The sequence below is a fragment of the Procambarus clarkii genome, chromosome 46 (genome assembly GCF_040958095.1).
Source record: "Procambarus clarkii isolate CNS0578487 chromosome 46, FALCON_Pclarkii_2.0, whole genome shotgun sequence".
In the NCBI taxonomy this organism is placed as follows: Eukaryota; Metazoa; Arthropoda; class Malacostraca; order Decapoda; family Cambaridae; genus Procambarus; species Procambarus clarkii.
The window spans coordinates 30,447,467-30,469,242 of NC_091195.1; the positions used below are offsets into that span (position 1 = coordinate 30,447,467).

A 21,776-nucleotide genomic window follows, 5' to 3' on the forward strand; every position below is an offset into this window, starting at 1 on the left:
AAACAGACACTATTACAGAGAGTAACTTCACATTATTTGGCACAACATAGATTTCATATTAATAGTGTTTGATGCGGCACACTGAATCTAGACACCTCTTCCTCAACAATATTAACTGCATGGTTTCTGACTTTATAACATTTTAGTGTTAAAATACTAGTATCCCTCTTTTGATTTTTTTTATAATAGTACCAAAGTGTAAAGTATGAATAATGCAATTTTGGAAAGCCTTCCATGGAAACACAAACCGAAACTGTCTCTATTTTCCGCTTGTTACAACTTGTAATAAAGCTGTTACATCTTGGCTTAACGTGTTTATGACGTATTAGAACGTTGTTACAACTTGCTATATTGGTTGTTATAACTGGTTAGGAAGTGTTAAAACTTGTTCGAACGTTGTACCAACGTCGTAGTTTCGGTGTGTGTTTGGTGGGTAATTGATTTGATTCGTCAAATTCTTCATCCCTCAAGTTCTTTTGGAACACTACAGTATGCATTCCTGTTCTCTTGCAACTCTTACTTGCAGTTTAATTATAATTTTTACAGCTGAGATATATGCAATTTTATATGCTCTTATACAAATTTATATTACTGAAACAAATATCACTTATTATTGTTTGTTGACTCTGCATGCACCTTTCTGGCTATGAAATCCTTAAAATCCGATACGCTACGATACTTCCCTACCCCAAATACTTTGTGTGAAAGTTGAGTGAGGCTAGCCACAAGCATCTGGCCTCCATCCTTGTTCAGATACACAAGCATACATCACATTTTATAGAAATAGATGGACACCATAACATTTGTATTATATATAAACAAGTGTAATTTTACTGTATACATAATCATACTGGTATAGTATCGCATGAAAAGGCAAATTAAACAGCAAATTCTGCAATTCCGAAGTACTACTTGCTCTTAAAACTAATTTGTTTAGTTTTAAGGCGAGAAAGTTTAGATGGATAATTTATTTCAAACTTCTATTCAATAATTCAATCACACATAGAGGTATTCAACTTTTTAAAACATTCCAAGATCTGTGTACTAACTGCAGAATCCACAACGCTGCTCTGCACCTCATAACCACGAGTGTACACTTTTTCGGCTTCGTTTCCTACTGCCACTAGGCTAGCCTTAATCGTCGCTGTTCCTTTCTCCCAAACGTTGGTTACATCTAGACAAAGGGCGCTATCGTTGTTTCTCCATTGTTTCTTCCTTGTTCCTGCTGTACGATCTTGCCTTTCTTTGGAGCTTCGTTTACCCTGCTTATTGGTGCCGGCTTGGAATTTTTCACATGAGACATATAGAGGAACCAGCATTGTGGATGCCGCCACAATTGTATCAAGACGGCATAATTTTTTTTTCTTTTTCAATCCTGACTCTACACTCTTACGAGTCAAGCTTCTTACCACAGTACCGTTATCTGGGTTCAAACCAGAATTTCCTAGCCATATATCCCCAACGAAAACACTTCATGTATAGTGTGGGCTCCTCAATATATTTTGGCACTTTCCTGTATCCAAGTCCTTGCACAAAAGTCTTTCTAAAACCTCACTCTTTAAGAGGGCAACAATCTGGCTTTATTTTTCACCACGTACAATGTTCTTCCTAGCCCACACAACGTTTTAATTGTTGAGAAGCAGAAATTCAGGATCCAAGTATGTTGGATATTGAAAAAATGTAACCATTGTGTAAATTAGTTCTTCTACTTCAGGAGTAACCAAAACAATATTCTTGAGTCCGTCAGTCGTTAGATGTTCCACTGCCTCTTCTGTACCAACTGTTATATAGGGGTGGTGAGTGCCCTCCTTATACAGTTATTCAAATTCACCAAATTTCTTGGCCAATTGGACCGTCTATTCCAGCTTCTGAGGTAAGTTCATGAGACGCGTCGAATGAAATAACAGCCGCTTCCTTCCATGAACCTGTGCCTCTTTCTGTGTGGGGTCCTGTTGCATCCTTCCAGTGAGATTTTCCTGCTGAGTTTGAAACCCAGGTCCCATCTAGTGTCAATCACTACACTAATGAATCAAACGTGTTCCAGTAACATTCGAAGTTTTTGACGTCTGCCATGAAATTGAGGCAAATCAATGGCAGGAAGACGAACTTCATTGAATGGGTTTGATGTATTAGCTCCACTTGCTGTTAGAGCATTTTGAAAGACAGAGTTTATATTTAATTGTTCTAAGAACTGTATATTTATCCAGGCGTTCTCCTCATATTGTATAGTTTCAGCATGGGAGGTGCCTGGTTGAACATTTTGTTAAATGAGGATTTGAAGATAGTTATTTGCAGCCTGCACAGCCCTTTGTATTTTTTGTTTACTCACTATTAGTTGGCTTTCAAGTACTTTTGGTGTCACATTTGACTGGATTAATTGGTCACACTTGTTCATTTCAGTCACATGTCTTATGTGACTCACATATGATCTGAGGTACAACATACTGTTACTAGATATTTCGTCTCTCTTGTACTGGCTGTTGAAATTGGTTTTGTTGGCCCCATAATTTTGTAGTGAAAGTAACTGGGGTATTGACTCATACACTTTGAGCAAAGATTTAGAAATAATTGCCTAGGGTTATATATATATATATATATATATATATATATATATATATATATATATATATATATATATATATATATATATATATATATATATATATATATATATATATATATATATATATATATATATATATATATATATATAACCCTAGGCAATTATTTCTAAATCTTTAAAAAAAACAAAGTAAAGTAAACAAAACAATTACAGCAATCAACGCAAAGAAAGGTAGTGTGCATTTCAATAAACTTCAAGGCGACTATGGCTTAGGATATGCCTACGGCAATGTTAAGACGCATAAACCAGGTAACCCACTACGCCCTATAATCAGCCAAATACCAACCCCAACTTATCACCTGGCAAAGAAACTCAATGAACTCCTAACTCCATACACTCCAAGTAAGTTTAGTCTACAATCATCAGCAGATTTCCTAGAATTGATCAAATCTACCCAGCCCGATGGAATCATCGCTTCCCTGGACGTTGAATCCCTTTTTACCAACGTCCCAGTCGACACAACCATAGGAATGATACTGGACAGAGTATACAGAGACGAGAGCACCCCCAAATTAGACATACCTGAGCCACACTTGAAAAGTCTTCTCGAAGCATGTACAAAGGAAGCCCCTTTCATCAGTCCACAAGGAGACATGTATTTACAAATAGACGGAGTAGCAATGGGCTCCCCCTTAGGAGTTTTATTTGCTAATTTTTATATGGTAACCATCGAAGATAGGGTCTTCAGTAGCAGACAAAAACCAACTGTATACTGCCGTTATGTAGATGACATATTCGTAATAGTAAAAGACTCAGATGAACTAATTGACCTAAAAAGACACCTAGAGAGAGAGTCAGTACTCCGATTTACACATGAAAATAGTGAAAATAACAGTCTGCCATTCTTGGATGTACTAATAACAAAAACAGGAACCTCTTTAAGCACCAACGTATATACCAAGCCCACCAACATAGGATTATGCCTGAACGGTAGAAGTGAGTGCCCCCAAAGATACAAAGCCAGTGTTCTCAATGCTTATATTCGTCGAGCGCTTACCCACTGCTCTGAATGGAGCAACGTGAGTAGAGAGTTTGAAAGAGTAACTCAGGTATTGGTGAACAACGGATATAGCAACGCGGAAATAAACGCTGCTATAAGAAGACACTTGGACCGTTGGTATAATTCAGAACCTAGAACAGAAACCACAACACCCCCAATAAAATTATATTACAAATCAACCATGCACAGTGAACATATAAAAGAGGAAAGAATAATGAAAGAAATAATCCGTAAAGGAGTAAAAAGCACTACTCCTAACCAAAACATAAACCTGATAATATTCTACAAAACCAAGAAGACTTCCGAACTCCTTATCAAAAACAGCCCGAAGCCGACGGAGAACCCTCTACAGCAGTCAAGCGTTGTATACATGTACACTTGCCCCCACGAAGGATGTAACCTTCAATGTAAGTACATAGGTATGACGTCGACCAAGCTGACGAGGCGTTTGACATGCCATCTTCAATCTGGTGCCCCTAGGAATCACATGAGACAAGCCCATGACATTACTCTAACAAGAGAAATGTTGAACAAGAATACTTGCATAATAGACAAAACCCAAGATTCAAGAAGATTACAAATTCTTGAGGCAATTCACATAAGAATAGAGCGACCTACCATGAACACCCAAATCACGGAACTATTTACTCTACCCACCATGAGAGTAAGGACAAGACAAGAACATATCGATGCCAACACAGAAGACAATGTCCAACATAACAGGCCAATTACACTGGATTAATCTTTGTGTTTAGATAGGAGATGCCTCGTATGGGCCAATAAGCCTTCTGCAGCCCCTATGTTTATCCCTTATGTATCCCCCCATGTTTTTCACCTTCATTGTAATATATATATATATATATATATATATATATATATATATATATATATATATATATATATATATATATATATATGTATATATATATATATATATATATATATATATATATATATATATGCGAACAAGCCAGAATGGTCCCCTGGACAATATGCAACTGAAAACTCACACCCTAGAAGTGACTCGAACCCATACTCCCAGAAGCAACGCAACTGGTATGTACAAGACGCCTTAATCCACTTGACCATCACGACCGGACAAAATGAGGTGATAGCCGAGGCTATTTGAACCACCCCACCGCCGGCACTCGGATAGTTATCTTGGGCATAGCATTTTACCAAATCACCTCATTCTTAGGGGCACACGTGAGGAACACAAATGCGAACAAGCCAGAATGGTCCCCTGGACAATATGCAACTGAAAACTCACACCCCAGAAGTGACTCGAACCCATACTCCCAGAAGCAACGCAACTGGTATGTACAAGACGCCTTAATCCACTTGACCATCACGACCGGACAAAATGAGGTGATAGCCGAGGCTATTTGAACCACCCCACCGCCGGCACTCGGATAGTTATCTTGGGCATAGCATTTTACCAAATCACCTCATTCTTAGGGGCACACGTGAGGAACACAAATCCGAACAAGCCAGAATGGTCCCCTGGACAATATGCAACTGAAAACTCACACCCCAGAAGTGACTCGAACCCATACTCCCAGAAGCAACGCAACTGGTATGTACAAAACGCCTTAATCCACTTGACCATCACGACCGGACAAAATGAGGTGATAGCCGAGGCTATTTGAACCACCCCACCGCCGGCACTCGGATAGTTATCTTGGGCATAGCATTTTACCAAATCACCTCATTCTTAGGGGCACACGTGAGGAACACAAATGCGAACAAGCCAGAATGGTCCCCTGGACAATATGCAACTGAAAACTCACACCCCAGAAGTGACTCGAACCCATACTCCCAGAAGCAACGCAACTGGTATGTACAAGACGCCTTAATCCACTTGACCATCACGACCGGACAAAATGAGGTGATAGCCGAGGCTATTTGAACCACCCCACCGCCGGCACTCGGATAGTTATCTTGGGCATAGCATTTTACCAAATCACCTCATTCTTAGGGGCACACGTGAGGAACACAAATGCGAACAAGCCAGAATGGTCCCCTGGACAATATGCAATGAGGTGATTTGAGAATGAAGAACTAAGAATGAGGTGATTTGGTAAAATGCTATGCCCAAGATAACTATCCGAGTGCCGGCGGTGGGGTGGTTCAAATAGCCTCGGCTATCACCTCATTTTGTCCGGTCGTGATGGTCAAGTGGATTAAGGCGTCTTGTACATACCAGTTGCGTTGCTTCTAGGAGTATGGGTTCGAGTCACTTCTGGGGTGTGAGTTTTCAGTTATATATATATATATATATATATATATATATATATATATATATATATATCATATAATATATATATATATATATATATATATATATATATATATATATATATATATATATATGTCGTACCTAGTAGCCAGAACTCACTTCTCAGCCTACTATTCAAGGCCCGATTTGCCTAATAAGCCAAGTTTTCCTGAATTAATATATTTACTATAATTTTTTTCTTATGAAATGATAAAGCAACCCTTTTCTCTATGTATGAGGTCAATTTTTTTTTATTGGAGTTAAAATTAACGTAGATATATGACCGAACCTAACCAACCCTACCTAACCTAACCTAACCTATATTTATAGGTAAGGTTAGGTTAGGTAGCCAAAAAAAGCTAGGTTAGGTTAGGTTAGGTAGGTTAGGTAGACGAAAAAACATTAATTCATGAAAACTTGGCTTATTAGGCAAATCGGGCCTTGAATAGTAGGCTGAGAAGTGCGTTCTGGCTATTAGGTACGACATATATATATATATATATATATATATATATATATATATATATATATATATATATATATATATATATATATATGTGTCGTACCTAGTAGCCAGAATGCACTTCTCGGCCTACTATGCAGGGCCCGATTTGCCTAATAAGCCAAGTTTTCCTAAATTAATATATTTTCTCTAATTTTTTTTCTTATGAAATGATAAAGCTACCCATTTCATTATGTATGAGGTCAATTTTATTTTATTGGAGTTAAAATTAACGTAGATATATGACCGAACCTAACCAACCCTACCTAACCTAACCTAACCTATCTTTATAGGTTAGGTTCGGTTAGGTAGCAGAAAAAGTTAGGTTAGGTTAGGTTAGGTAGGTTAGGTAGTCGAAAAAACATTAATTCATGAAAACTTGGCTTATTAGGCAAATCGGGCCTTGCATAGTAGGCTGATAAGTGTGTTCTGGCTACTAGGTACGACATATATATATATATATATATATATGTCGTACCTAGTAGCCAGAACGCACTTTTGAGCCTACTATGCAAGGCCCGATTTGCCTAATAAGCCAAGTTTTCCTGAATTAATATATTTTCTCTAATTTTTTTCTTATGAAATAATAAAGCTACCCATTTCATTATGTATGAGGTCAATTTTTTTTTATTGGAGTTAAAATTAATGTAGATATATGACCGAACCTAACCAACCCTACCTAACCTAACCTAACCTATCTTTATGGCTGAGGTTAGGGTAGGTAGCCGAAAAAGTTAGGTTAGGTTAGGTTAGGTAGGTTAGGTAGTCGAAAAACAATTAATTCACGAAAACTTGGCTTATTAGGCAAATCGGGCCTTGCATAGTAGGCCAAGAAGTGCGTTCTGGCTACTAGGTACGACATATATATGTATATATATATATATATATATATATATATATATATATATATATATATATATATATATATATATATATATATATATATATATATATATATATATATATATATATATATATATGTCGTACCTAGTAGCCAGAACTCACTTCTCAGCCTACTATGCAAGGCCCGATTTGCCTAATAAGCCAAGTTTTCATGAATTAATTGTTTTTCGACAACCTAACCTACCTAACTTAACCTAACCTAACTTTTTCGGCTACCTAACCTAACCTAACCTATAAAGATAGGTTAGGTTAGGTTAGGTAGGGTTGGTTAGGTTCGGTCATATATCTACGTTAATTTTAACTCCAATAAAAAAAATTTGACCTCATACATAATGAAATGGGTAGCTTTATCATTTCATAAGAAAAAAAATAGAGAAAATATATTAATTCATGAAAACTTGGCTTATTAGGCAAATCGGGCCTTGCATAGTAGGCTGAGAAGTGAGTTCTGGCTACTAGGTACGACATATATATATATATATATATATATATATATATATATATATATATATATATATACATATATATATATATATATATATACATATATATATATATATATATATATATATATATATATATATATATATATATATATATATATATATATATATATATATATGTCGTACCTAGTAGCCAGAACTCACTTTTTGGCCTACTATTCAAGGCCCGATTTGCCTAATAAGCCAAGTTTTCATGAATTAATATATTTTCTCTAATTTTTTTCTTATGAAATGATAAATCAACCCATTTCATTATGTATGAGGTCAATTTTTTTTTATTGGAGTTAAAATTAACGTAGATATATGACTGAACCTAACCAACCCTACCTAACCTAACCTAACCTATCTTTATAGGTTAGGTTAGGTTAGGTAGCCGAAAAAGTTAGGTTAGGTTAGGTTAGGTAGGTTAGGTAGTCGAAAAACAATTAATTCATGAAAACTTGGCTTATTAGGCAAATCGGGCCTTGCATAGTAGGCTGAGAAGTGCGTTCTGGCTACTAGGTACGACATATATATATATATATATATATATATATATATATATATATATGTATGTATATATATATCTTCTGATTTTTTGTCTGTACAGACAAAAATCAGAAGATACAATTGACACAATTGTGTGTGTGTAAACTAAAGTCTGAAAATGTAATAAGTTATTACGAAACGCGTTCAAGTGTCGCGTCAGACTAGAAATAAAAATGAATTTTGGAGAATTGATTTTTCAATTACCATCGACAGTGAAAAGAAACATAAGAAATATTGAGAAAATTCGTGATGTTGCGGCGTTGTGTGTGTGATGTTGAGGCGTTGTGTGTATGTGTGATGTTGGGACATTGTGTGTGTGATGTTGGGGGCGTTCTGTGTGTGATGTTGGGGTGTTGTGTGTGTGATGTTCAGGCGTTCTGTGTGTGTGATGTTGGAGCGTTGTGTGTGTGATGTTGGAGCGTTGTGTGTGTGATGTTGGAGCATTGTGTGTGTGATGTTGGGACGTTGTGTGTATGTGATATTGGGGGCGTTGTGTGTGTGATATTGGGGCGTTGTGTGTGTGATGTTGGAGCATTGTGTGTGTGATGTTGGAGCATTGTGTGTGTGATGTTGGAGCATTGTGTGTGTGATGTTGGAGCATTGTGTGTGTGATGTTGGAGCATTGTGTGTGTGATGTTGGAGCGTTGTGTGTGATGTTGGAGCGTTGTGTGTGTGATGTTGGAGCGTTGTGTGTGTGATGTTGGAGCGTTGTGTGTGTGATGTTGGAGCGTTGTGTGTGTGATGTTGGAGCATTGTGTGTGTGATGTTGGGATGTTGTGTGTATGTGATATTGGGGGCGTTGTGTGTATGTGATGTTGGAGCATTGTGTGTGTGATGTTGGGGCGTTGTGTGTGTGATGTTGGAGCATTGTGTGTGTGATGTTGGAGCGTTGTGTGTATGTGATGTTGGAGCATTGTGTGTGTGATGTTGGGGCGTTGTGTGTGTGTGATGTTGGAGCATTGTGTGTGTGATGTTGGACGTTGTGTGTGTGATGTTGGAGCATTGTGTGTGTGATGTTGGGGCGTTGTGTGTGTGTGATGTTGGAGCATTGTGTGTGTGATGTTGGAGCATTGTGTGTGTGATGTTGGAGCATTGTGTGTGTGATGTTGGAGCATTGTGTGTGTGATGTTGGAGCGTTGTGTGTGTGATGTTGGATCGTTGTGTGTGTGTGATGTTGGAGCGTTCTGTGTGTGATGTTGGAGCGTTGTGTGTGTGATGTTGGAGCGTTGTGTGTGTGTGATGTTGGAGCGTTGTGTGTGTGTGATGTTGGGGCGTTGTGTGTGTGATGTTGGAGCGTTCTGTGTGTGTGATGTTGGGACGTTGTGTGTGTGTGATGTTGGGACGTTGTGTGTGTGTGATGTTGGAGCGTTCTGTGTGTGATGTTGGAGCATTGTGTGTGTGATGTTGGGACGTTGTGTGTGTGTGATGTTGGGACGTTGTGTGTGTGTGATGTTGGGGCGTTGTGTGTGTGATGTTGGAGCATTGTGTGTGTGATGTTGGGACGTTGTGTGTGTGTGATGTTGGGGTGCTCAGTGTTGACCTACTTTACCCACGCCCGGGTGCCTGGGGGTTATACATAATAGTTGTAATCTCTTCAGGAGAGGAAGTTACTTTGTTTAATGAACATAAGAACAAGGGAAACTGTAGAAGGTCCATTGTCTCAAAAGTCTCTGGTATCAAAACATAGACCTGATCATATTCTATAAAACAAAGAAGACGACCGACCTCCTCATTAAACACAGCCCGAAACCGACGGAGAACCCTTTACAGCAGTCAGACGTGGTATATATGTACACTTGCCCCCATGAAGGATGTAGCCTTCAATCAAAGTACATAGGTATGACGTCAACCAAGCTGACGAGGCGTTTGACCTGTCATCTTCAATCAGGTGCCTCTTAAAATCATTTGAGACAAGCCCATGACATCACCCTAACAAGAGAAATGTTGAATAAAAACACTTGTATTTTAGGTTGCAAATTCTTGAAGCAATCCACATAAAAATAAAACAACCCACCATGTATACCAAAATTAAGGAACTATTCACTCTGCCCACAATGAGAGTAAGAACAAGACCAGAATGTGAAGATGCCAACAAAGGAAACACTGTTGAAAATGACACGCTCCTTACACCTGACTCTTTCTTCAATGGTTCCAATGTAAAAATTAGCAAATAACACTCCTAGGGGGGAGCCCATTGCAACTCCATCCATCTATCTGGTAACATTGATATATATTACCAGTCCGCAAGATAACATGTATCTACAGATAGACGAAGTAGAAATGGGCTCCCCTCTAGGAATGTTATTTGCTAATTTTTACACGGGAACCATCGAAGAAAGAGTCTTCAGTAGTAGGAATAAACCAATTGTATACTGCGTTCATCATATGAACGTAAGAATGACGGTATCTGAAGAAGGCCTATTTGCCCATACGAAGGCAGCACCTATTTAGAGAGAGAGAGAGAGAGAGAGAGAGAGAGAGAGAGAGAGAGAGAGAGAGAGAGAGAGAGAGAGAGAGAGAGAGAGAGAGAGAGAGAGAGAGAGAGAGAGAGAGAGAGAGAGAGAGAGAGAGAGAGAGAGAGAGAGAGAGAGAGAGAGGGGGGGGGGGAGAGAGAGAGAGACCCGGACGGCCGGGTACCCCAACAGGTATTGGATCAAGACCTAAACTTGTTTCTATTACTTCGAGTAAAGTCTGTGGATTAATCTTAGTGTATTTCTTCAGGTATTATCCTGGAAGCCACAAGCAACAAAGACCCGGCCACCCTGCCCAGTCTACCATATAGAGGAAGTGGACTCGAACTGACAATTGTCTGCAGCCTCACCGATACCCTCGCCCTCGACCAGTGCTGCCATCTGGCTCGGCAACTGTGTCCTCCCTCCAAGAGGCTGCGGTACCCTTCTCTGAGCTTCTGCCACACTGACGTATCAAGTACGTATAGTTTCATCAGTACCAACGTATCAAACTGATACGGGGATGTTTAATTATGTAAACTTTTAGAGTTCATTCAAGGAACTAATTAGACTTATAATATCTAATTGCCCGCATTTATTTGATAATGTATGGTTCTTCCAATGTTACATACAGTCATATAGCATTGCTTATCCACATTAGGCTTATCGTATTCGTGGTGATGAAATTTGTGATAAAAAAAGATATAGCCAAATAATGTAAGCGATTTGTCACATCGATATTTACAGAAGATATCATAAATAATATTCATTCAAATTCTATGCGATAATATTTGCAAAATTCACATTTTGAAATACTTGACAATAATATTGGTCACCGTGAGTTGGTTAAACATTGTTACGTTTAACCACATACTCCCTAACTCAATCTCCACGCATCCTGCCCACATACTCCCTAACCCAGTCACCACGCATCCTACCCACATACTCCCTAACTCAGTTTCCACGCATCCTGCCCACATACTCCCTAACTCAGTCTCCACGCATCCTGCCCACATACTCCCTAACTCAGTCTCCACGCATCCTGCCCACATACTCCCTAACTCAGTCTCCACGCATCCTGCCCACATACTCCCTAACTCAGTCTCCACGCATCCTGCTCACATACTCCCTAACCCAGTCTCCACGCATCCTACCCACATACTCCCTAACTCAGTCTCCACGCATCCTGCCCACATACTCCGTAACCCAGTCTCCATGCATCCTGCCCACATACTCCCTAACCCAGTCTCCACGCATCCTGCTCACATACTCCCTAACTCAGTCTCCACCCTTCCTGCCCACATACTCCCTAACTAAATTTGTTTTTAAATGTTGCCCCGAATGGCGAGTTTATTGGGCAGCGCCAGTCATCCTGTGAGTGAACACACCGTCATAGCAGCATGTACAACACTCCCCAATAGGAAGTAAACCTGCTGGGTTGTTCATCCTGTCACTTATACCCAGACACAGCTAGGACTTGCTTAACTGTATCAAGTGAACAGCTAATCAAACAAGAAGATAAACATTCGTCACCCCTAAAAATTTTACGTTATCATGCGGGTGCAAAATGGGGGAATCTTTTAAGAACAGTATCTATACTTGACAAATTGTGTTTTCTTTACTCAAACAATGTGGGGTTTATTATTCTACACATATTTCTAATGACTCTTAGATGTCCACACTCTCTCAGGTAGTGGTCAAGGCGGTGTCCATCACTCTGACTGCAGATTCTGTAACTCCTCTGCTCAACTTTTGTTTCCATTCCGAATCTCCATGGATATTTGTACCCAAGACGAATTCTTGCTATTACTGATTCTCTCCTGTGGCCACCTCCTCTTCGTCCATGTTTATTGGGATTACCAACTGCAACCACTTTGTACCAGCATACAGATTCACTGATTTGTTCTTCTATCCTCCTTTCCTCAATAACCTTGTCACGGTGATATTGCCTAATGATACCTCTAATTTGTAGAGGAGTCTTGGGTATGAAGTATTCAATGTGGTCTCCTTCAGCGCCTTCAGCTGCCAGCACATCTGCTCCTTAATTTCCACAGATTCCAACATGGGAGGGGATCCACAGAAATTTGACGATTCTCCCTTGATCGGTTAGTACTCTCACAGCTCTCTTGAGCTCAGCGACTATTGCAAGATTTTCTGCCTGATTATTAGTAAGGCTTTGTAGCGTTGCTTTAGAATCAGTGCAGATCAATGTACCGTTAGTGCTTCGTTAAAGGAAAAATAATGCCATAACAATGGCAGTTAGCTCTGCTTGTGTTGAAGAGGCATAGTTCTCAATAATATTTTGCCTTAAGCATTTGTTAAATCCAAACAACTACACAAACTAACTACACTATTAAATTGTCCTATTATGTGGATTTTGCGACACTTCGTCGTAGGCTCAGTGGTGTTTTCAATTTTTTCCCAAATTTTTTTATCCCATACGAGGCAGCTCCTATATATATATATATCCACCCTATCTCATTCATATATATGTCCAATATACGCTTGAAATAATCAAGGGACCCCACTTCCAATATAAGTTTACAATAAATAGCTTACATTCTAGTTTTATACACAACAGCAATTATGAAACGCTGTAGCTAGATATCGTACTATAATCCATAAGTAGTTACCGTACACTAGACGCCGTCTTGTAGAATCGGCTCTTATTAACAATGTACCCAACATGAACTTGAGTCCTGGCTTTGTTGCTGTGGACTCTTCCCTTTCACAGTATATACTCAAATGCTCTAATCTTTCTAACAAACGTGACTTAACATAAGCTTTCCCCCTTCCATTTCTTTCTTTCTCTTTCCCTTTCTTTCTCTCTTCTCCCTTTTTCTGTTCATTGTCTTCTCCTACGCTCCCTTGCTATCCTCTTCTTATTCCTATTACTATCTCCTTCGGTGGTTATAATAGGAGCTGCCTCGTATGGGCCAATAGGCCTGCTGCAGTTCTCATTACTACTATCCCCTACACCTGACTTTCCTCTTCAGCTCTCTCTTGCCTATTTAATGCCTGTCCCTACCTGTCCTCATCCACACACTTTGATCTTAGCCAAAAGGTCGAGAGCTCAATTGTCGTGTCACGTCCTTCACTCACCAGACCACTCCACAAGTGATCATTTGAATTTCATCATGGAATTCCAATTGATTCTAATCGATCCAGCAATGCTGCTCAGAGTGTGAAAAGACCATCGATAATGGATACCAGTTCCGAAAGTGACGGCGAGTGGCATCACGTGAATAAGGCTAATAGGACAAGCCACTCCATGACGACCCATCGCCCATTAATCTCTCCAGCTTCTCCAGCTCTCCCAGCGCCTCAGACTAGATCTACGTTTCCGGTCTTCAAAGTGAAGCACACGGAAGGTAAGTCTTCCTACGCTACTGTAGGGGACCTGGAAAAAGAGTACCCCCAGCTCCAGGTCAGGGCAAAACCTAATCTCAAAGGAGAATACATTCTGAGGCCTAAAGACGAGTCGACCGCTACGATTCTAAAAAATTACGCAAAATGTGAGGAACTGAAACCAGAGGATAAAATAAGTAAAGTCATTGTCCTCCACTATCCCTTGCATATGGCCCTTAGCCATCTCGAAAAGCTGAACTATGTGGTGTCAGCAGAGAGATGCCAAGTACGAACAAAACAAGAAACTCGACAAGTCCTTCTCACAGTAAGAGGACGGATCCCGGAAAAACTTGACCTTGGAATCTGGGGGGGTGTTCCAACACAGGCCTTACACCCCAGAACCCCTAAGATGCTTTAGATGTCAGAGATTTGGGCATCACAAAGATGGCTGCCAACGCCCAGTGAGGTGCGGAGTCTGCAGCCAGCTCCTTGATACAAAAACATGTATTGATAAATTCAAGGCAAACCACCCTGTTCAGGCAAAATGCCCAAATTGTTCCAAGGCACATCATGCCTGGAACTTGAAATGCCCTGAAAGGCTCAAAAGGCTTCAAACGAACCCCACCACGCCCACAGCGGAGCCGAAACCCCCACCAAAACGAATACCAGCTCCCGTGCCCACTAAACCCGCGTGGGGTCTACCCATTCAAGAAGAGGGGGCACACGGCCCTTCACCATCGGCCATGGTGAAGGGTGAGAAGACAGTACAGGACAAAAAGAAAGATGGAGGACACAAGAATCATGTTCAAAGCAGTCGGCCTCCCATTTCATCCAGCAAGCACACTGGGGCCAATAGGAGTAGCAATTCCAGTGCCAAAGTTACCACCGAGAAGGGTCTAAAAGCCACTAGGCCCTCAACCTGCACAACATTAAATAGTGCTCCCACTGAACTGAACGCTCTCTGGCCAATGCTCAAAACTTTGGTCACTGAGTTGATCGAAAGTCTGCTGTCTTCACATGGAATCAAGCAAACCACAGAGACTCGGAAGACAATTGAGCACAAGCTCAAAAAATTCGAAGACGTAATATCCATACCGTCAAGACAGCAGGGCAGGAGACACCCCCATAAAAAGCAGATAGAGTCCAGGTCATCGGAAAGCGACATTGATGAGGCAATTTCAGGACCACTAAGAACCTATACCCCAATTGCAACTTCCATGGCGTGTTCATCAGACTCCATGGATACCACGGAATTATCAGCACATTCCAAGAACCTAGAATTCTAAAGATCCTGCAATGGAATGCGCAAGGACTGCGCACTAAATTGCAACACTTGCAATGCATAGCAGCAACCAAAGGCATAGACATCCTGATACTACAGGAGAGCTTGCTTCGAGCCGGATTAGAACCTAAAATCTCAGGCTATCGAGGCTTCTTCCTTCCATGGATCAATGGGCAATCCAGGGGATGTGCAATCTATGTAAAAAGTGACCTGATCTCCAAATCCATAACCAGCCCACCCAATTGTGGAGCAGGGACAGAGGTAATGGGAGTCACCATTGAGCTAAGACACGACAAACTTGAAGTGTTCAATGTGTACAGGTCTCCACAAGCCGAAATGGATCTCTCTGTGTTATTTGGACACGCGACAACAACAAACACAATCATTTGTGGAGATTTTAATGCCCATCATCGATTGGCACTGGGCTCGAACAAAACAAATGAAGCCGGCATACACATTACACATCTACTGGACCAGCTTCCAGAAATACAAATCCTAAACAAGAATGAACCTACCCACATCCAAGGAGGCAGATTAGACCTAACCTTCGTTTCAGCCTCCCTAAGAGATGCAGCAACATGGTCAATTGAGCCCACACTCACAAGCGACCACTATGGGGTCCAAATTGATCTTCAGTTAGACCTACCCACCCCACCTCCGCCTCCATCTGAAGCCTGGAACTTTGCTTTAGCAAACTGGGACCGATTTCAAAACCTCATTTCAGAGTGGCAAAGAAACTATGATCTTCCCGAAGACATTAATCAGGCAGAACAAGAATTTGTCAAAGCGATTCAAAGTGCAGCCAACCACTCAATCCCACTGAAAAAACAGTCCACCGGACACCATAAAGATCATTGGTACTATTGCGAACGTGTCAAAGAACTCAACCATAGACTCAATAGAACAAGAAAGCTATACAAAAAGCAGCCAAGTGACTGCAACAGGATCTTACTTTGTGAGGTCAAGGAACATGTACATCGAGAGACCAGACAAATAAAAGAACAAAAGTGGCTAGAATGGTGTTCACACCTGAATGAACACACCTCTCTCGGGGAGATGTGGCAGCAAATTCACCGGGCCAAAGGGAATAAAACACCTAAAGCTCCACACCCCAAAGATCCTCAACAGGAAGCCGAAGTACTGGCAACCAGGTTTGCAGAGAGAGCAGCCAGCAATCAACTTCCACCAGATGTATTAGCAGTACAGACCGGACTAGAGGAAGAAAGGTGGCACAGAATCCTTACAGCATGTGAAGAAGTCTCTGACACTAATGCCCCCTTCACACTGGATGAGCTCAATCGGGCTAAGAAAAACTCCAAGGATACATCCCCTGGAGCCGACAAAATAACCTATAAAATGATTAGAAACCTCGGCCCAGAGGGAGACGCTGCATACCTAAGGTTAATTAATTTAGCCTGGACTTCTCAAACTAGACCTTCTGCTTGGAATAGAGCAGACATAGTGCCGATCCCAAAACCCAAAGATCCAGCTAATCCCAGGCCCATCTCTCTCCAAAGCTGTGCAGCCAAGACGGCTGACAGAATGGCACTCAACAGACTGGAGTGGAAAATGCCTAAACTGCACCATGATATGTATGCCTATAGAAGAGGGGTTGGCACACTGGAATGTATTACAACTCTGTTAGCCCACTTGAATGACAGACCAGGAATGCTGATATTCCTGGACCTCGAAAAAGCCTTTGAACTGGCTAGCGCCCCAGCTATTCTCTGCTGCCTCATTGACAAAGAGGTCAGAGGCAACCTGCTCTCCTGGACCAAAAACTGTCTCATAAACAGAGAAGCAAGAGTAAAACTTCATGGCACAGTCTCTGAGTACAAAAGACATGAAAATGGTACACCGCAAGGAGGTATTCTTAGCCCTCTTCTCTTCAACTGTTTAATGGAAAGAATAATGAGGTTGAAACTCCCACATCACTGCAGGCTGCTAAACTACGCGGACGACTTTGTCATCATCATAAAAGGAAGGCGGCGCGCCTTGCACCCAAAATGCTTAGACTGCATCAGTAAAGAGGCAAAACAGATTGGGATCAAACTCAACCCCTCAAAGTCAAAGGCCATGCCCATAAAAATAGCGAAGCCCAACATCCAACTCACAGTACAGGGTCAACCAATAGAATGGGTCGACACCTATCAGTATCTAGGAATCATCCTGGACACACACATGAATTTTAATGCTGAGGTCACATACTTGAGAGAGCGAACTGCGGCCCGGACGGCAATCCTCAGGTCGCTAACCTCCCTTTCTGGAGGAGCCAATCTGCAAGTCCTTCGCACATACTATGTACAGGCAGTCAGATCAGTGATCGATTATGCCGCACCTGCACTCACAAATCTATCACACCAACAGTGGAAAAAGCTTGAAGTTGCCCAAAACAATGCTATGAGAGCGGCACTGGGAGCCCCCATGTGGACCAGGCTTGAAACTCTTAGACTGGAGACGGGTTTGCCCTCTCTACAAGAAAGAATATCACAAAGGACAGCTACAATTATCAGTAAGATAATTATTTCTTCTGATCCAATCCCAGTACGGCAGGCTTTGGTGGTTGGACTAGGCCAAAACAATGGAAACTCTTGGGTCGCAAGAGCAGGAAAAGTCCTAAACAGACTACATTTAAAAAACATGATTCTTGATAGAGAGGGTGATCATCCACACCCAAATTACACTCCTTCCGCGCCGTGGGAAGAGCCTACTTTCAAAATAGTAATAGAAAGTCTCCCAATGAAAAAGGCTGCCTATGATCCGACAATCCTAAGGCGCATAATAGAAGAGCAAATGTATAGCAGTAGCAGGAGCCACCCACATCTTCACAGACGGATCGGTGGACGCAGAAAATGAGAGTGCTGGCGCTGCTCTTTGCACGACCAGCGTTCAGGCATATTGGAGACTGGGAGGACTAGTATCATCAACCCAAACTGAGCTGTTCGCCATACAACAGGCATTCGCATATGTGATTGCACAAAACACTCAAAATGCAATCATACACACAGACTCCAAAGCTGCACTTCAAATACTAGGACAAAAACAGTGGAAAGATAATGTGGAAATAATTACCACCATTTTGTATCAAGGAGCAGTCGCTAAAGGCAAAGGCCTCAACATAACTTTAAACTGGATCCCATCCCATATTGGAATCCCATTAAATGAAAAAGCTGATGAAATTGCTAAATTGGCAACTCGTCATCCAGTGATACATAAAACAATTCAACCCAGCCTAGAGAACATAAAAAACATCATCACCAAAAAACTCTCACATCTCAACAAAGCCGACCTACACCAGAGAATAGCTGAAGGTTCGCCATCTGCAACATGGTATCTTCAGGCAACCAAATTAGAAAGGTTAAATATCCCAAAAGGAATCCACAGGGAAATAGCAGTTAGGCTATATAGACTACGTCTAGGTTACAGATGCAACTGGGAGATTGGTGAACCCCGACAGAGAGAGTGCATCTTCTGCCAAACTGTCACAGAAAAGCAATTACTTCACTATCTTCTGGAATGTGAAGCAACCAATGACCTTAGAAGAGCTTTAAGAGTTCCTGAATCATGCAGTGGCCACCCTGAAGCCATCAACACAGCCACTCTCCTGGTCAACAAAGGTGTCCAGCAGCTGGACACCCTCATAAAGACTGTGAAGCAGTATCCTCCCCCACGATAACAGCTTGATGGTTAAATGCAACCTCAGAACAATGGGAAAAAAAAAGAAAAAATTGTACCACTTACGGGCTATTCATGCCCGTGCCACCTCTTGGGTGGCTTAATCTTTATCAATCAATCAATCAAACATTAACCACATCAGTCACCACCACACACTTGGTCCGGGAGAAATCTCCCGTCACGCAGGGTGCAGTTGCACCTCCACAGATCTCCAGTATCAGCTCTTGATACTGGTAATGGCTCAAAAGGGCCACCACTTACGGGCTATTCATGCCCGTGCCACCTTTTCGATGGTTTAAATCGTCATCTTGGACACATTCATGGGAGACATCTCCCGTCACGCAGAGTGCACTTGCACCTCCACAGATCTCCAGTATCAGCTCTTGATACTGGCTCGAAAGGGCCACCACTTACGAGCTATTCATGCCCGTGCCATCTTTTGGGTGGCTTCATCTTCATCTTCTTCATCTGTTTAAAACACGGGAAACATCTCCCGTCACGCTGGGTGCAGACGCACCTCCACAGATCTCCAGTATCATCTATTGATACTGGTGATGGCTCAAAAGGGCCACCACTTACCAATTCATGCCCGTGCCACCTATTGGGTGGCTTCATCTTCATCTTAACACATTCACAAGGGAAACATCTCCCATCATGCAGGGTGCATTCGCACCTCTACAGATCTCCAGTATCAGCTCTTGATACTGGTAATGGCTTAAAATGGCCACCACTTACGGGCTATTCATGCCCGTGCCACCTTTTGGGTGGCTTAATCTTCATCATCATCTGTCCTCATCACAATCGACTTGAGAATGGTCCAGGACGGACCGAAACGTCGTCGTCCCTTCAATTTCTAGTGTGTGGTCTGGTCGACATACTTCAGCCACGTTATTGTGACTCATCGCCTGCATATAGTTACCGTACATCTGCCAGCTCAGCGGATTAGTGTCTGTGTTCATAGGGTAGTAAACTGTCCTCACATCCATCAAATGACTGCCGAAATGTCGCACCGCACTTCATCTATCTAGTAACTCTGCTGGATCCTAGCCACAATATTCATAGGTTAATCATTCCCAAACCTCAAAAATCCTAATCATGTTCCACAAATCTGCTCATTAGTTTCTAAACCAACAGTCACAAATACATACAAACATTCCTACACATACTCCACAACCCATACATACATAGAAAATAGCCTGTTATGCCATCATAGCCACATTAATAAGATGTAATTAATACCATATTAGTCCCTAAAATGTATTAAGAACAAGATTTCAGTAACCCCACAGATCATTCACCTAAGTACATCAGTACACCTTGAAATTTTGTACTGCTAATGCATATTAATGCATATCAATCAGTAAGGTAAACTTATTAATCAAGCAAGTCTAAAATATTTGTAAATTACCCTATTATATTCAAACACATACATTTTATTCATACATATAAACATACATACATACATACATACATACATACATACATACATACATACATTGGAGCTGGATGTGAGAAAAGCTGTTGGGCCGGATGGAATCTCACCATGGGTATTGAAAGAGTGTGCAGGAGCACTTTGCTTGCCACTCTCTGTAGTGTGTAGTAGGTCACTGGAAACGGGAGACCTACCAGAAGTATGGAAGACTGCTAATGTAGTACCAATATTTAAAAAGGGTGACAGACAAGAGGCACTGAACTACAGGCCAGTGTCCTTAACTTGTATACCGTGCAAGGTGATGGAGAAGATTGTGAGAAAAAACCTAGTAACACATCTGGAGAGAAGAGACTTCGTGACAACCCATCAACATGGGTCCAGGAAGGGTAAATCTTGACTTACAGGCTTGATAGAATTCTATGATCAGGTGACAAAGATTAAGCAAGAAAGAGAAGGATGGGCGGACTGCATTTTTTTGGACTGTCGGAAAGCCTTTGACACAGTACCCCATAAAAGGTTGATGCATAAGCTGGAGAAACAGGCAGGAGTAACTGGTAGGGCGCTCCAGTGGATAGGGGAGTACCTAAGCAATAGGAAGCAGAGAGTTATAGTGAGGGGTGAGACCTCAGAATGGCGTGAAGTCACCAGTGGAGTCCCACAGGGCTCTGTGCTTGGACCTATCCTGTTTCTGATATACGTAAATGATCTCCCAGAGGGTATAGACTCATTCCTCTCAATGTTTGCTGACGACGCCAAAATTATGAGAAGGTTTAAAACAGAGGAGGACAGCTTGAGGCTTCAAGAAGACCTGGACAAGCTGCAGGAATGGTCGAACAAATGGATGTTAGAGTTTAACCCAAGCAAATGTAATGTAATGAAGATAGGGGTAGGAAGCAGGAGACCAGATACAAGGTATCACTTGGGAGATGAAATACTTCAAGAGTCAGAGAGAGAGAAAGACCTGGGGGTTGATATCACGCCAGACCTGTCCCCTGAAGCTCATATCAAGAGGATAACATCAGCAGCATATGCCAGGTTGGCTAACATAAGAACGACCTTTAGAAACTTGTGTAAGGAATCTTTCAGAACATTATATACCACATATGTCAGACCAATCCTGGAGTATGCGGCTCCAGCATGGAGTCCATATCTAGTCAAGCATAAGACTAAACTGGAAAAGGTTCAAAGGTTTCCCACCAGACTAGTACCCGAGCTGAGAGGTATGAGCTACGAGGAGAGACTACGGGAATTG

At 41.4% G+C, this 21,776-nt stretch overlaps 1 protein-coding gene across 5 annotated transcripts in view; it reads left to right on the top strand.

Annotated features, from left to right (window-relative positions):
• LOC123770546 (uncharacterized) overlaps positions 1–21,776 on the top strand; it is an 85,398-nt gene that overhangs the window by 39,471 nt on the left and 24,151 nt on the right. For 2 of the 5 annotated variants that reach the window (XM_069301894.1, XM_069301893.1), the window contains exons 4-5: positions 11,059–11,265; positions 12,842–12,892. In XM_069301894.1, coding sequence (XP_069157995.1) covers positions 11,059–11,265; positions 12,842–12,892 — 258 coding nt within the window. Of the gene's footprint in view, positions 1–11,058; positions 11,266–12,759; positions 12,893–21,776 lie in introns of all 5 variants that reach the window. The other 3 variants (XM_069301895.1, XM_069301896.1, XR_011222201.1) reach the window with 2 other exon arrangements.